General features: G+C 44.2%; 1 protein-coding gene across 1 annotated transcript in view; it reads left to right on the top strand.

Moving 5' to 3' along the window:
* STAT2 (signal transducer and activator of transcription 2) overlaps positions 1 to 16,010 on the top strand; it is a 162,609-nt gene that overhangs the window by 86,905 nt on the left and 59,694 nt on the right. Inside the window, exons 10-12 of the mRNA XM_033939517.1 lie at positions 11,711 to 11,803; positions 15,218 to 15,277; positions 15,563 to 15,583. Coding sequence (XP_033795408.1) covers positions 11,711 to 11,803; positions 15,218 to 15,277; positions 15,563 to 15,583 — 174 coding nt within the window. The remainder of the gene's footprint in view (positions 1 to 11,710; positions 11,804 to 15,217; positions 15,278 to 15,562; positions 15,584 to 16,010) is intronic.

Genomic DNA, 16,010 nt, shown 5'->3' with positions numbered 1-16,010 from the left:
CTGTTCTAACTCCTTCTCAGCTCGGGCTTATTCTGTTAGCAATGATCAGCATGGCAGCAAAGATTTTGAACAATATACTCCTTTCCTTTCTCACACATTCACAGAACATCTTCTTTGGCTAGACTACACATACATTTCTTCCTTATTCCTTCTTTCATGTCTACTCTCAAGGTCCTGTGTAGTACTTCACTTCAGTAGTTACAGATCGTTCCCTCCAAGGTTAGCAATTTTCAGATTACATAAGAATTCTTTGGCATGTTAAATGAATTAGCAAGCAGTACAGCTTCCCTTTCTCAGGACTTGCCCATTACATTTACAAGATATATGTGTTAGGCCCCTACTTTTCCTTCACTGGCTAGAGTTCAGACACTCTACATCAGGGGTGCCCACACTTTTTGGGCTTGCGAGCTACTTTTAAAATGACCAAGTCAAAATGATCTACCAACAATAACATTTTTAAAAAGCACACTGTACGCAGAGAAAATGTTAATTATCATTTATAGTCCGGGGTTTTTCCAAAGAGGTCAAGGAAGATGACTCTATGCACTGTCACCTCAGTAACAACCATACAAAAATAGACAAATATAGCCCCCTCCCTTTTTATTAAACCACAATAGCAGTTTTTAGCACAGGGAGCTGCGCTGAATGCCCAGTGCTACTCTCGACGCTCATAGGCTCCCTGCGCTAAAAACTGCTATTGCGGTTTAGTAAAATGGGGCCATAGTGCAAAATATAGACAGCAGATATAAATTCTCAAAATGGATACATTTTAATCACTAAATTTAAAATAAAATCATTTTTCCTACTTTTGTTGTCTGGTAATTTCATGTTGTCTGGTAATTTCATGTTGTCTGGTAATTTCTGGTTGCACTTTCTTCTTCTAACTGGGCATCCAATCTTTCTTCCCTTCTTTCAGCCTGTATGCTTCCTCTCCTCCAGACTTTATTCCGTCCCCCAACTTTTTCTTCCTCTCCCTGCCCTTTCTTTCACCCTGCTTCCCTTTCTTTTTTTTCTCTCTTCATGCCCCCTTTCTTTCTTTCTGTTTCCCTTCTTTCCTTCTTTCTCCCTGCCCTCCCCCAAGCCACTGCCACTGCCATCGGGGAACAGGCCCCCAAGCCGCCGCCACCATCAGGTAACAGGCTCCAAAGCTGCTGCCGCCCCAAGCTCTCCCTGCTTCTCTGCGTCGGGCCGACCAGCATTCCCCTCCCCAACGTCAATTCTGCCGTCAGAGAGGAAGTTCCGGGCCAGCCAGGCAACGATTGGAACTTCCTCTCCGATGGCAGAATTGACGTCGGGGAGAGGAAGGCTGATCAGCCTGGTAGATCGCCAAGACAAAGTGAGTCTATCACTGAGCCCGCGATCACGATTGACCTATTGGGCACCCCTGCTCTACATAGTTTCTTTTAAGTCAAATATTGAAGGCCTCTAGGCTGGAGCATTCAATTAGTTACACATCTCTTTATAGTTCATATCCTTCAAGGCTCATTGATTTCAGGCTCAGTAAAACCTAAAAATCTCTGTTCATATGACTCACAGAAGCTCACCATTTCTCCCTTATATCCCACAAGGCCGCAATTCTCCAATTTTCCCAAGGGCCCTTCAGGTCTTTCATAACACTTCCTTGCTGTGGATTGTTGGTTAATTTTTTTTTTTTTTTTTTGAGGGGGGAGATTCTTTGCAGTCCAAATAGATGACTGTATTTTTAAAGCATTAAATCTAAGCTACCAAACTTTACACATTTCCCCAAGCTTCACTAGATCTCTTCTCATGTTTTCCATACCTTCTACATTGTAGAGTATGACAAACGGGAGGTTCTGGTTTTGACTGAAACTGAATCTGAAATTGTCTCACCCTCACTCTCCTGCAGAAGATGGGCTCTCTTTCCTCATGGCAAAGAACGGATCCCCCTGGGCCTACCTTAAGAAGCTATGGTAGCCAAGTGGCCTCTTTGGGACAGGAACAATTTCCACCCACTCCTATCCATGTTTGCTGCACATTCAAAATGGCTGCCGTGACTTCCCATCGCAGTCTTGGGTCATGGCAGCCATTTTGAGATTGGTACCAGCATAGGCAGGAGAAACTGGAGATTGCCCCTGTCTGTGCCAGTTCCAATCTCAATATGGCTCTTGCGACTTGCTGAAGCAGTCTTATGAGGCTACTTTAGGAAGTCATGGCAGCTGTTTTGACTGCGTAGCTGCCACATGCAGTAGCATATGAGGTTCATTCTAACCCAAAGAGGCCACTAGACCACTAGGACTTCTTAAGGTAGGCCCGAGGAGGAACTATAGATGGTGGTGGGTGGAGAATGGTCATAGGGGGTTTGGGGGATAGAGCATTTTAGTTTCAGCCAAAAATGCCATGGCCACACCTGGTTTGGGGGTTGGGTCTGTGCTAAAACAGAAATTGAAATTTGGTCACACTCTACCGTTGCCCTTTTCCTCACCTTTTCTTCCCACCAGGCATATGTGTTCTTCTGCTGCTGTGTTCTCTGTTGGTGGAGTCTTCTCTTTCTTCTCCCCATACCCACCTCCATATCAGCCATGCTATGTCTTACATTTGTATCTTAGAAAAAAGATGGCTGAGGGGGAGATATGATTGAAGTCAATACAAAATCCTGAGTAGTATAGAACAGGTACAAGTGTATTGATTTCTTACTCTGTCAAAAATTACAAAGATTAGGGGACACTCGATGAAGTTACAGAGATATACTTTTAAAACCAATAGGAGGAAATAAGTTAAGAATAGTTAAGCTCTGGAATACGTTGCCAGGGTTTGTGAAAAGAACAGATAGCGTAGCAGGTTTTAAGAAAGATTTGGACAATTTCCAGGAAGAAAAGTCCATAGTCTGTTATTGAGATAGACATGGGGGAAGCCACTGCTTACCCTGGATCAGTAGCATGGAATGTTGCTACTCTTTGGGGTTTTGCCAGGTAGTAGTAACCTGGATTGGCCACTGTGAGGATGGGCTATTGGGGCTGGTAACACGGAATGTTGCTACTTTTTGGGGTTTTGCCAGGTACTAGTGACCTGGATTGACCACCATGAGGACGGACTACTGGGCTAAATAGACTATTGGTCTGATCCAGTAAGGCTATTCTCCTAGTTGTGTGCCTCTGGATGGAAGCAGTTGGTTAGAACCAAGGCCACATGTCAGCAAGCATCATACATACAAATCCACTGCCATATGTGTATGTGACAGTAAGAAAAACACAAGCAAACATCCAACGGAACTGCAGTGATATGTCAAACAATGAACAAAAGGAAAAAAACTGCAGGAATGATGTACATCAGGGGTGCCCAAATGGTCGATCGCGATTGACCAGTATATCGCAAAGGCAACGTGAGTTGATCACGTTGCCTTTGCAATCTTTTTCTCCCTGCTGCTTCCCCAAGCCAGGCCTGGCACGTACAAGCGCCGGACTTACAAAACTTCACCTCCGACGTCAATTCTGATGTCGGAGAGGAAGTTCTGGGCCAGCCAATCACTGCCTGGCTGGCCTGGAACTTCTTCCCCGATGTTAGAATTGACGTCGGAAGTGAAGTCATGTGGGCCCGGCGCTTGTATACACCAGGCCTGGCTCGGGGAAGCAGCAGGGAGAAATCGCGTTGCAGGCTTGGGGGTAGGGAAAGAATCGGGGAAGTGGAGAAATCGGCACGATGGCTTGGGGGGTAAGGGGAGAGAGAAAGAAAGGCAGAAAGAAAGAAATATTTGCTTTACAGAAGAAGGAAGTGCAACCAGAGACTCATGAAATCACCAGACAAAAAGGTAGGAAAAATGATTTTATTTTCAATTTAGTGATCAAAATGTGTTCATTTTGAGAATTTATATCCGCTGTCTATATTTTGCACTATGGCCCCCTTTTACTAAACTGCAATAGCGGTTTTTAGTGCAGGGAGCCTATGAGCATCGAGAGCAGCGCAGGGCATTCAGTGCAGCTTCCTGCGCTAAAAACCGGTATCGCGGTTTAGTAAAAGGAGAGGGGGTATATTTGTCTATTTTTGTATAGTTGTTACTGAGGAGACATTGCATATTTTAAAGTCATCTGCCTTGACCTCTGATAAAACCCTCAAATACAAATGATAATTAACATTTTCTCTGCGTGCAGTGTGCTTTGTGTTTTTTAAAATTTTATTTTTGGTAGATCATTTTGACTTGGTCATTTTAAAAGTAGCTCGCAAGCCAAGAAAGTGTGGGCACCCCTGGTGTACAAGATGCCAAGTCTTTAATCAACAAACATAAAAATAAAAATGAACATGAAACAGTTTATAGCCAAAATATGGTCCAAGAAGGTTGTTAAACCGGGACCGGACACAGTCCATGTTTCAAAGAAACACTCCTTCCTCAGGGGTCCCAAAAAAAAACATTCTAAGGTACCATATGGATGACAACTGGAAAAAGCAGTTGTGTGGACAACTAAGCAAGCTGGGTAGGCTCCTTTGCAGTGCAGATTCAAAAGCGAAAGCATGTAAAAGGTGATTTTGTAGTTATTTAGATGCACAAATGGCTACTTCACATACATGACCTCTTGTAGAATAAAGACTAATGGTAAATTACATGCCATGCTTTGATTTCGTGTGCTTTGCTGATAGTTGTTTGCAAGGATGGAATTTGGGCAGAGCACATATGTATTGCAGATAAATTATAGAATACTGTAATTTGTTTGTTTGTGCATACATCACGGTGAGGGCATTTACACCAGCTATAGAACTGATGTAAGTGGTCATGCCTAGATTAAGGCAGCCAACTAGATCCAGAGTCACAGGACAGGGTTGATCCAGGCCTAGGTTTACCACATTGCATGAAGGGACTTGTAGTTCTTACTCCCCCATTGCATTCACCAAGAAAAGCAAAACTACAAGTCCCAGCATGCACTAGGGTAAACCCAGGACTGGATCAACCTTGTCCTACAAATCAGGATCCAGTTGGCAGCCTTAGCCTATAGCAGGGGTAGGCAATTCCGGTCCTCGAGAACCGGAGCCAGCTCAGGTTTTCAGGATATCCACAATAAATATGCATGAGATTTGCATCTCAAGGAGGCAGTGCATGCAAATCCATCTCATACATATTCATTGTGGATATCCTGAAAACCTAACCTGGCTCCAGCTCTTGAGGGCCGGAATTGCCTACCCCTGGCCTAGATGTATGTGTGTGCTCTCTTTTTTCTATATAGAATAGCCTTAAAATAGGTACCATAAGCAGGACCTGCAGAAGACACCCTCTGATAGAATTAACCTCCTTTTGCCTGTCTGGGTAGAGATGTAGCTTAATGGTTAATGCAGTGGACTGGGGATCTTTGTTCAGTTCCCACTGCAGTCCCTATGACCTTGGGCAAGTCACTTAACCCTCCATTACCTCGGGTACAAAAATACTTAGATTGTGAGCCTTCTAGGGAAAGAGAAATTATCCCAGGACAAGCAGACAGCTATTCTCAACATGTGGGTGACGTCATCCACGGAGCCCGGATGCAGACAGCTTAGCAAACAGACTTGCTTGAAGAATTTTAGAAAGTTTGCGATGTCCGCACCATGCATGCGCGAGTGCTTTCCCACCCGACGCAGGGCGCGCGTCTTCTCAGTTCTCAGTTTTCCACAGAGCTAAGAAGTTCTATTTCGACGCTCTGCGCTAGACTCAGTTCTACTTCGTGCCTTCTCTCACTGCGGCTCGTGTATTTTCTTACAGGGTCGCTGTGTTTCTTTGACTGTTTTCATTTAAAAAAAAAAAAAAAAAGCTTAATTTTAATTTTCCTTTGTGTCCTCAGAATCACAGGTCTTTGGAATGACCTTACTACCCTGCTGCGGAACCTAGGCTCCCTCCAATTATTCCGCAAGTAGCTGAAAATCTGGCTTTTCACTAAAATGTAATTCTATCCCCCCTTACTCTTCTCTTCTATATATAAGTTCATGTAAACCTTTTTTTTCCGTCTCTTCCTATATTTTAAGTTCTTGTAAACCGTGCCGAGCTCCACATCCATGGAGATGATGCAGTATATAAACTTAAAGTTTAGTTTAGTTTAGTCACGGCGGGGCCTGCCTCGCGGCCTCAGTCTGCAGGCTTCGATCTCGCTGAGGCTATTTTTCCGTTTACGTCCCGGCCGGTCACAGGCTTCAAGAAGTGTAGCTGTTGCCAGCGCGATCTCCCTCACTGACCCACATAGGTAGTGTGTTCAGTGTTTGGGACCTGACCATCCTCCGGAGTCGTGTGCCCGCTGTGCTACCCTTCAACCTCAAGCCATCAAACATCTTTGAGTTCAGGTGGAGAAACTCTTCGGTATGGATCCACTTACCCCGGTCTCAACCTCGACCTCGATTCCGGTCAAGCTTCTCACAGGGGTTCCGCCTTCTACCTCGACCTTAATCAAACCCTCCTTGTTTGTCCTCGGGTAAATCTGCTAAGTCTTCTCCTGAGGAACCACTTTCCTCGCTGCCTCCCTCAGGTCGGGTACCAGCTTTTATCAAGCTGCCCAAGAAGCATGTCTCCTCAGAAACTATAGCCACGCCAAATGTACCAGATCCTCAAGTCTCGGTGTCGCATTTGCAGGCTATGATCCAGACCATTATGGCTCAGGAGTTTGGTAATATGCTTGCCAAACATACTCCTACCTTGACTCTGCTTCCTGCAGTCCAGTCTGAACACTTAGCAGTATCACAAGGAGTCGAGTCCTTGGCAGTGCCTCGAGCTGAATCTACCCACTCTATACAAGGAGTCGAGTCCTTGGGAGTGACTCAAGAGGATTCTACACATTATGCAAGGAGGCAAATCTTTGCGAGTGTCTCATCTGGAGTATAAGCACGCTACTCAAGGAGGCGAGTCCTTGTCAGTGCCTCAAGATACCTCGACACAAGGAGCTCAGACCTTTTTGGTGTCTCAATCTCCAGCCCTCCTTCCTCGCATAAGGCGTTGCCCTTTCCGAGGTGTAGGGCGAAGACTCCTCGATGTTCTTTCAGCGGGACCTGCCTGGTTCGAGGCACAGTTCTCCACATCAGTTGAGGCATCTGAGGTACAGGTCCTCTTCTTGAGACAGGCCTTGTTTCTCCAGGCCTTGACACTCTTCGAGGCCTCCATCTCCGAAGTCGAGGACACCACCTCCAGAAACTTACATCTATGCTTCTCCTCCTGTGAGGGATTCTCTCCATTCTCTCAGTGAGTCATCTATACCTGCATATTCAGACCTCAGGTTTTGGTACTCCAGAGAAGCTTCACCTTCGTTCTCTGCCTTGTGAGGCGCCTCAAGTACCCTTCCTCGGAGCAGATATCTTTTTCTTTGTTCTTACGTCAAATGAGTAAGAACCTCAATATTACTTTTGACTCTGATTCCAAATACTCTACGGAGTATTTAGAGGAAATGGGTATGCCTCGTCCTCCTGTGTAGTCTCTTAAATTGCCCATCAATAGACTTCTTTCTCAAACTTTCAAGCGGAATCATAAAACACCTTATTCCATTCCTGCTGTACCAGGACAGCTGGAAGCTCGTTACAGGATGGTTCACTGCAAGGGCTTCGAGAAATCTCAGTTATCCCATCAGTCCCTTCTCATGGAGTCTTCTCTGAAAAGGACCAATCTTGCCAAAATTTATGCCACTGTACCTCCTGGAAGAGAGGGCAGGACCATGGACAAGTTTGGTCATCATTTTGTATCAAAATTCTCTTATGGCAACTAGAATTTTGAATTACAATTTTGTTTTCATTTATTTCAAGCATTTGGTTGACATCCTGCCTGAATTTTGCAAATATATTCCTCAACATTGTCTTCCAGAGTTTCAGCATGTGACTACCACTCTGGCTCAACTCCGCATGCATCTCCTTCAATCTTCCTATGATGCATTTGAACTTTCCTCAAGGGTCACTACCTTCTCAGTGGCAATGCGCTGGCTTGCCTGGCTCCGCACTGTAGACATGGACCCCAATCTTCAAGATCGTCTGGCCAACATCCCTTGTCAGGGCAATAAATTGTTTGATGACTCCATCGAGACAGCTACTAAACGTTTGTCTGAACATGAGAAATCATTTGCTTCCATCATTTCGAACTAAGCCTTCTACCTCTAAAGGCTTCAGGCCTCTTCCACAGAGAGCAGCTCGAGCGCCTCCTATGAAACAACCACAAAAGCAGCAGCAAAGGCAGCAAAAACCTCAGACTCCTGCTGCGCCTAAGGCCTCTCAATCTTTTTGGCCATCTGATACAGAGCATAACCTCCATCGTTCTGCCTATGTCCTCTCCCCTTCCAATTGGAGGTCGTCTCCATCATGTTTACCACTGCTGGGAGATCATTACATCAGACCCCTGGGTGCTGTTTATCCTCAAGGAAGGATACTCTCTTTGTTTCCTCCAGATTCCACCAGATCTTCCTCCAAGAGAGTATCCTTCCAATTCATCGCACACCACCCTTCTTCAGGAAGCTCAAGCTCTGCTTCGTCTCCATGCCATCGAGGAAGTTCTCTTGGAACAGCAGAGTAGGGGGTTTTATTCCGGTTACTTCCTAGTTCCAAAGAAGACGTGTGATCTGTGCCCTATCTTGGATCTCAGAGCGCTCAACAAATTTTTAGTCAAAGAAAAATTCTGAATGTTGTCTTTGGCATCCTTATATCCCCTTCTAGTTCAAAACGATTGGTTATGTTCTCTAGATCTCAAAGAGGCTTACTCACATTCCCATTCATCCAGCCTCTTGACAGTTCCTCAGATTTTGGGTGGGAAATCTGCATTTCCAATACAGAGTGCTACCCTTCGGCCTGGCATCAACTCCAAGAGTCTTCACCAAGTGCCTAGTTGTAGTATCAGCAGCTCTGCAGAACCATGGTCTACAGCAGGGGTCTCAAAGTCCTTCCTTGAGAGCCGGAATCCATTCGGGTTTTCAGGATTTCCCCAATGAATATGCATTGAAAGCAGTGCATGCACAGAGATCTCATGCATATTTATTGGGGAAATTCTGAAAACCCCACTGGATTCCGTCCCTCAAGGAGGGACTTTGAGACCCCTGGTCTACATGTGTTCCCGTACCTGGACGACTGGCTCATCAAAGATTCAACATCTCAAGGAGTTATTGTAGCGACCCAATGGACTATTTGGTTTCTCCAAAATTTGGGGCTCGAAATCAACTTTCCCAAATCCCAGCTACAGCCCTCTCAAACTCTACAGTTCATCGGAGCTGTCTTGGATACTGTACAACTCAGAGCATTCCTTCCTCGTCAATGTCAGGATGCTCTTCTTCAGCTCTGTTACAAAAGTGTCTTCCCTCTCTGTTACAAAAGTGTCTTCCCTTTCTGTTACAAAAGTGTCTTCCCTCTTTGTTACAAAGTGACTTCGATTTCAGCAAGACACATGATGGTTCTTCTAGGTCATACGGCTTCTACGATTCACGTGACTCCTTTTACCAGACTTCACCTCACAATACCTCAGTGGACCCTGGCATCTCAGTGGGCTCAGGCTTTCGATCCACTCTCACAACATATCAGAGTGACTCCTTCGTTGAGACAGTCTCTACAATGATGGATGCTCTCTTCCAATCTCTCCAGAGGTTTACTGTTTCAAACATCCCCTCATCAGAAGGTCCTCCCGACAGATTCTTCAACCTACGCTTGGGGGGCTCATCTCAATGGTCTCTGTACTCAAGGCCATTGGTCCAGCACGGATCGACAGTGTCGCATCAATCTGTTGGAACTCAGAGCAATCTTCAATGCTCTCAAAGCTTTTCAGCATCTTCTTCACGACCAGATAGTCTTCCTTCACAACACCTTCCTGAAAGCTGTCTACATTTAAGAAGAGAAGAACTGTCTGGCAGACAAATTGAGTCGTCTTCTATAACCTCATGAATGGACACTCAATTCCTCGCCTCTTCATCACATTTTTTCTCAGTGGGGAACTCCTCGGATAGATCTCTTTGCGTCTCCCCACAACAACAAACTGCCTCAGTTCTGTTCCAGGATATACTCCCCTCACCGACTGGAGGCAGATGCTTTTCTCCTGGAATGGATGAAACAGTTTCTCTATGTGATCCCTCCATTCCCTCTCATTCTCAAGACACTTGTCAAACTCAAACAGGAACATGCCACCATGATTCTGATAGCTCCTCAGTGGCCCAGGCAACCTTTAGTTCTCCCTTCTACTTCAACTCAGCAGCAGGGAGCCACTACTTCTATCAGTTTTTCCCTCTCTGCTTACACAGTCAAGGGTCTCTTCTTCATCCCAACCTGCAGTCTCTAAACCTGACAGCTTGGTACCTCTCAACCTAATTGCCACTCTACAGTTTTCTCAATCTGTACAGGACATTTTAGAGGCTTCTAGGAAGCCTACCACTAGACAATGCTACAATCAGAAATGGACTAGATTTTCTGCTTGGTGCACCATTCATCACAAGGAGCCTCAATCTACCTCCTTGTCTTCAGTTTTGGATTACCTGTTCCATTTGTCTCAATCAGGCCTCAAATCCACATCCATTTGAGTCCATCTCAGTGCAATTGCTGCTTTTCATCAGCCTATCGAAGGGAAACCCGTTTCTGCTCTTCCTGTGGTTTCCAGATTTATGAAAGGACTTTCAATGTCAAACCACTTCTCAAACCTCCTCCAGTGGTTTGGGATCTCAGTGTTGTTCTTGCTCAATTGATGAATCCTCCCTTTGAACCAATGTCTTCGGCTCATCTCAGATATCTCACTTGGAAAGTGATTTTTCTCATTGCTCTCATGTCTGCTCGCAGGGTCAGCGAGCTACAAGCTTTAGTTGCAGAACCACCTTTCACAGTATTCCATCATGACAAGGTGGTCCTCTGTACTCATCCTAAATTCTTACCTAACGTGGTAAGCTGGAGGAACAGCTCTTCATACTCTGGACTGTAAGCATGCTTTGGCTTTTTAATTGCAAAGGACTAAGCTACACAGATCTGCTCCTCAACTTTTTGTCTCCTTTGATCCAAACAAGTTGGGATATCCGATTTCCAAGTGCACCATCTCCAACTGGTTAGCTGCTTGCATCTCTTTCTGCTATGCTCTGGCTGGACTGCATCTACAGAGTTGAGTTGTAGCCTATAAAGTCAGGGCCATGGTGGCATCAGTAGCTTTCCTTAGATCTACTCCTATTGAGGAAATCTGTAAAGCTGCCACTTGGTCCTCAGTTCATACCTTCACCTCTCATTTTTGTCTGGATGTTTTTTCCAGACGGGATGGCCATTTTGACCAGGTAGTGTTACAAAATTTATTCTCCTGAATTGCCAACATTCCCACCTTACCATTCTAGTCACCCACATATTGAGAATAGGCTGCCTGCTTGTCCTGGGATAAAGCACAGTTACTTACCATAATGGGGGTGTTATCCAGGAATAGCAAGCAGCTATTCTCACAACCCACCCACCTCCCCTGGTTGGCTTCTCTGCTAGCTATCTGAACTGAGCAGACGTGCACCCTGTGTCGGGCGGGAAGGCACCCACGCATGCGCGGTGCGGCAGTTGCAAACTTTATAAAGTTCTTCAAGGAAGTCTGCTTGCGAAGCTGTCTGCATCTGGGCTCCGTGGATGACGTCGCCCACATGTTGAGAATAGCTGCCTGCTGTCTCTGGATAATACCCGTTACGGTAAATAACTGTGCTGTGCCTGCATATAATGTGTTTAGTATTGCATACTAGACTACATCTAGTAGCGTTATAGAAATGATCAGTAGTAGTCTTGTTGAAGTCAACCATGCTATGCTTATAAAAAGATGTATCTTTTTTTTCTCCCCCTTTTCTAGGGCATTTGTGGTAGAGAATCAACCTGTTATGTCCAATCCAAATAAAAGGCCTCTGGTCTTAAAAACTAATACCCAGTTTTCTGTTCGGACCAGGTAAGCTGTACATGGGTTACGGTCCAAGATTTCCACAGGATTGATAGAGATTAGAAGTGATATTCCAGCATACCTTATCACCAGGAGTTTGAAAGATGTTTTCATTTGTGGCACCTTTGTACTATCAACTTCTGTACACTGTGACCTGCTAGCCGGATCAGGACCCCAGAGAAAGAGAGAGTAAAAATGTATCCTTTGTGTCCCCAAGTAAACCCAAAGTGGCAAAGAGGGAAAAACGGCTGAGAATTCTTACCTGAGACCTGTTCGAGCCAGTTCAAACAAAAATCCCAATAGCCAGACTAAACAGAAGTCTCACAGAAGGGGTAGTTAGAAACGCAATATGAGAGAGCAGGTAGCATGGGAAGGAAAGGTAGCCCGGGTCCCCAATAGTGAGCAAGCTACTGTACTAATCACCCCGATGGCTTCAGGAACAGGGGTGTGACTAGGAATACTCCATACAAGCAAATAGGAATACACTTCTCCCTCGGTATTCACGGGGGGTTAGGTGCAGAGCCGGACCGCAAAGTGTGAAAAATCGCGAATAAGTTCTTGGCTGGCTCTGACCCACCCCCGCCTCCCTCCTGAGTCCCCGGAACCTTACCTGGTGGTCTAGCAGTGAAGCAGGGCCTGAGCGATCTTCCTATGCTCCTGCCCTGTGCAGAGCCGTCAATGGGAACTCACAGCAGCCATTCAGATGATGGCTCTGCATGGGGCAAGAGCATAGGAAGATTGCTCCTGCCCTGCTTCACCGCTAAACCACCAGGTAAGGTTACGGGGAGGCTTGGACGGCTTAAAAATAGCCAAAAAATGAAAATATTTTTTTTGAAAAAAAAATTGCGAATAACCAAATCCGTGGATATTGAAACTGTGGATTCGGAAGGAGAAGTGTATATGAAGAAGCTCCAGTGTAATATGGTTGGGATTTCCCTGGATTTTTTTTTTTTTAATACAGTCAAATCTTGGATTTGCAAGTAACTTGGTTTGCAAGTGTTTTGCAAGACAAGCAAAACATTTTATTAGATTTTAACTTGATATACAAGCAATGTCTTGCAATACAAGTACATACAGTATACACACGTCACAACTGAGCCGATGGTTCTTCTCTCTCTGACGCTGCAAGAGTGTAGTGACTGTTCAAAACGAGCAAAGTCTTGCAATACAAGTACGTATAGTATTTTGTATTAAAGTTTTTGGGTTGTGGAACAAATCGTCTGAGTTTCTCTTTCCTTTGGGGAAATTTGCTTTGATATATGAGTGCTTTGGATTACAATCATGTTTCTGGAACAAATTATGCTCACAAACCAAGGTTTTACTGTAGTCCCAAAAGGAAATAAATATAGGAGGCAAGTAAAAGCTTAGGAAGTTTGATATATGGTAACCGAAGCAGGGAGAAGTCTGCCTGGTTAAGAGGGTTTAGTTTGGGAAAACTTCCCCTTTGGTTAAAATAGGGTTTTAATTTTGGAAAAACAGTAAACCTGATAATAAGGATTGTAAAAAATGCTAATTGGTTCATTCCCAAGTGAATGTTTATACCCAGTATGCTCTCTTCAAAGCTGGTAGCCAAATAGTCATACAGTCCATTCTTGTTATTTGTGCGTTCATGATGCACGATTTCGCTCATCCACAATGGCATCAATTGCAACCAGTATTCCCCATTCGTGCCACGATTTCACCCATCCACAGTTGCATCAATTGCAACCAGTATTCCCTATTCGCGCCGCTGTGTTTACATATTCGTGGACTGATGCTTAAAAGAAAAGGTTTTTTTTGCTTTTACTTTCACCTCGTGCTCAGGCTTTGCTCCCAGTTATGGGCCCCAAATGTCTGGAGAGTGGGTTTGAGGCATGACATGTGCTGCTGGAACCTAACCTCTATCTTTCCCATAGACTCAGGGCCTGTTTTACAAAGCCATGCTAGTGTCTGCTGCGTGGTAACGGCCCCGAAGCCCCTTAAAATCTCTATGGGCTTCAGGGCCGTTAGCGCAGCGCAGCCGCTAGTGCGGCTTTGTAAAAGAGGCCCTCAGTGTTTTGTTGTTTGCAATTTTGCGGTTTGTAAACATTTTCATGATCCATAGTACCGCAAATAATGAGAACAGATTGTATAACAGAAAGCTAAAGAGATTTTAATAATTTCTTGATTTTGGGAAACGGAAAGAATATTTTTGTTAAGTAGTGATTCTTGCAGAACCTTAAATGATACCTTATTTATTTTATGCTGATGGGTTTGTTAATTGGGGTGTCACCTTGTTGGTGGTTGGGGAAACGGGCAACTCAAACAAAACAAAATGTGGAAAGCAACAATGTTCAAAATCTTCGTTTTATTTCTTCAGAGAGAGCTAAAAACACTATCCACATTTGTATTTCACGGACCCAACACGGGCTGTGTTTCGGTAAAACACCTTCCTTGGGTTCAGTGGAAAAGGATACTATAAAATAGCATTGCTAGTCAAAATGTGAAGAAGTATAGTAACTGTAGTACATAAAATCACTGAAAGATCAGTAAGGTTAAATTTCCTATCTAGGTGAAAGAATATATATTTTTCCGGATGTTTCTAAGTGGACTCAAACTAGGAGAAAGGAATTTCTAGTTTATCGGGATAAAGTACTCTCTTTGGGTGCTTTTTTTCAATTGAGATTTCCATGCAAATGTTTTATTCTATATCAGGAGGTTAGATATATATATTTTATGATCCAGTTCAGCTTCGTTTCTTTCTAGAGGGTAAGGGGATATCATTTGCAGCCTAGGCGAAAAGTGTAAGAAACAAGTCAGTTGGAAAGCTGAAGGGATTGCTCAATTTCTATGGTTTAGTAAATTTTATTTTTCTTCTCTAATCTCCTCTCCCTGGAGGATTAATATTATTATACCCCTCTCAGTTTGAGGACTATATTATGTAGTATATTTTTTTTATTTATTGTGTATAGTTTTAATTCCCAATGGGGAAATTGGAAGTATTATATTCTGTATATTTCTTTCAAAGTTTATGCTTTGTATTTAATTTGAAAATTATTAAAAAAAAAAGATCAGTAAGGTTGGGGGAACAGGGCAGTCTGATCCTAGTAGAGGGTGACTAGGTCATCATCTCTAGGGCAGCCCCTAGTGGTCACAACACCCATTAGTGTATACAGTCATAGACACAAGAAGTCGCCTGGCTGCAAGGTCCCTACTGTAAAGGGTTTTCAGTCCAAACTTGTGCATAGGGTGGAATGAAATGATCTCGCAGTCATCGAGTGAATTGTGGGGGTAAGATTAGAACCTGATTTTCCATTTGTACCTTTGAACATACTGTTTGCCCCTTTTAAGGCTTTCTTTTTTGAAAATGCAGATGTCATATGCTGCCTGGTGAAGTCTCCAGTGTAAAGTAAAAAGTGCCTTTTTTTTGGGGGGGGGACACTAAAATATATTTTCTTTTTTCAGGTTCCTTGTGAAGCTTCCAGAACTGAACCATGCGATGACTGTGACGGCTGTCGTTGACAAGTAGGTTTCAGAAATCTTCTGTACAATATTACTGCTCACGTTGCGCTCTATTGGACAGCTGGTAATTTTGCACTTGGGGGGCCTCCAAGCGGAGCCCTACTCAGTACTACAACTTCACTGGGTCCAAAACTCAGGCCCTTCAAGATAAGCTCTCGCAAGAGAGCAGCATTTGGACTCCAAACTATGCTCCATCTTCTGTGGCTTCACAGCTGTGGGTTACCAGTTCAGCTGTAGATAATACTCTGCTGATCTGCTGCTGATGATCTTTCTCTCTTTTATTTGCAGAAATCCTCCAAAAGCAAACGGGTAGGAAACCATCGCCTCTTCATTTTTGCAGAAAATACTACTGGTCAAAGCACTCGCTCTCTCCCTTTTCTGCACAGCTAGTGGAAAATCAGGGTTATTACAGGCATCCAAAGACTCAGAGACCCTGACCCAGAGTAATTGGTGTACCAGGCAGAGTTCAGTTACCTTTTGTTGATCCCTGAATGAATGACTGTCTCTCTTTCCCTTTGCATCCCCTCCCAAAAAGAAAGAGTAAGGCATCTTGAAATGAGGAGTGTCTATATTTAGAGGTACATGTTCTGAAGGGTTGGGGAATATTTCATGCAAGGGGAGGGGTGGGAGACCATTGACAGCACCTACTTTGTGAACTTTCTTGGGTTTTTTTGCTGGCTTTTACTCTTTCATTTCAGCAAATGTTTTTGGGCTGGAGAGGGAAGAGCATGGGTGG

The sequence above is a fragment of the Geotrypetes seraphini genome, chromosome 3 (genome assembly GCF_902459505.1).
Source record: "Geotrypetes seraphini chromosome 3, aGeoSer1.1, whole genome shotgun sequence".
Lineage (NCBI taxonomy): Eukaryota > Metazoa > Chordata > Amphibia > Gymnophiona > Dermophiidae > Geotrypetes > Geotrypetes seraphini.
This window is presented reverse-complemented; position numbering and strand designations above follow the sequence as displayed.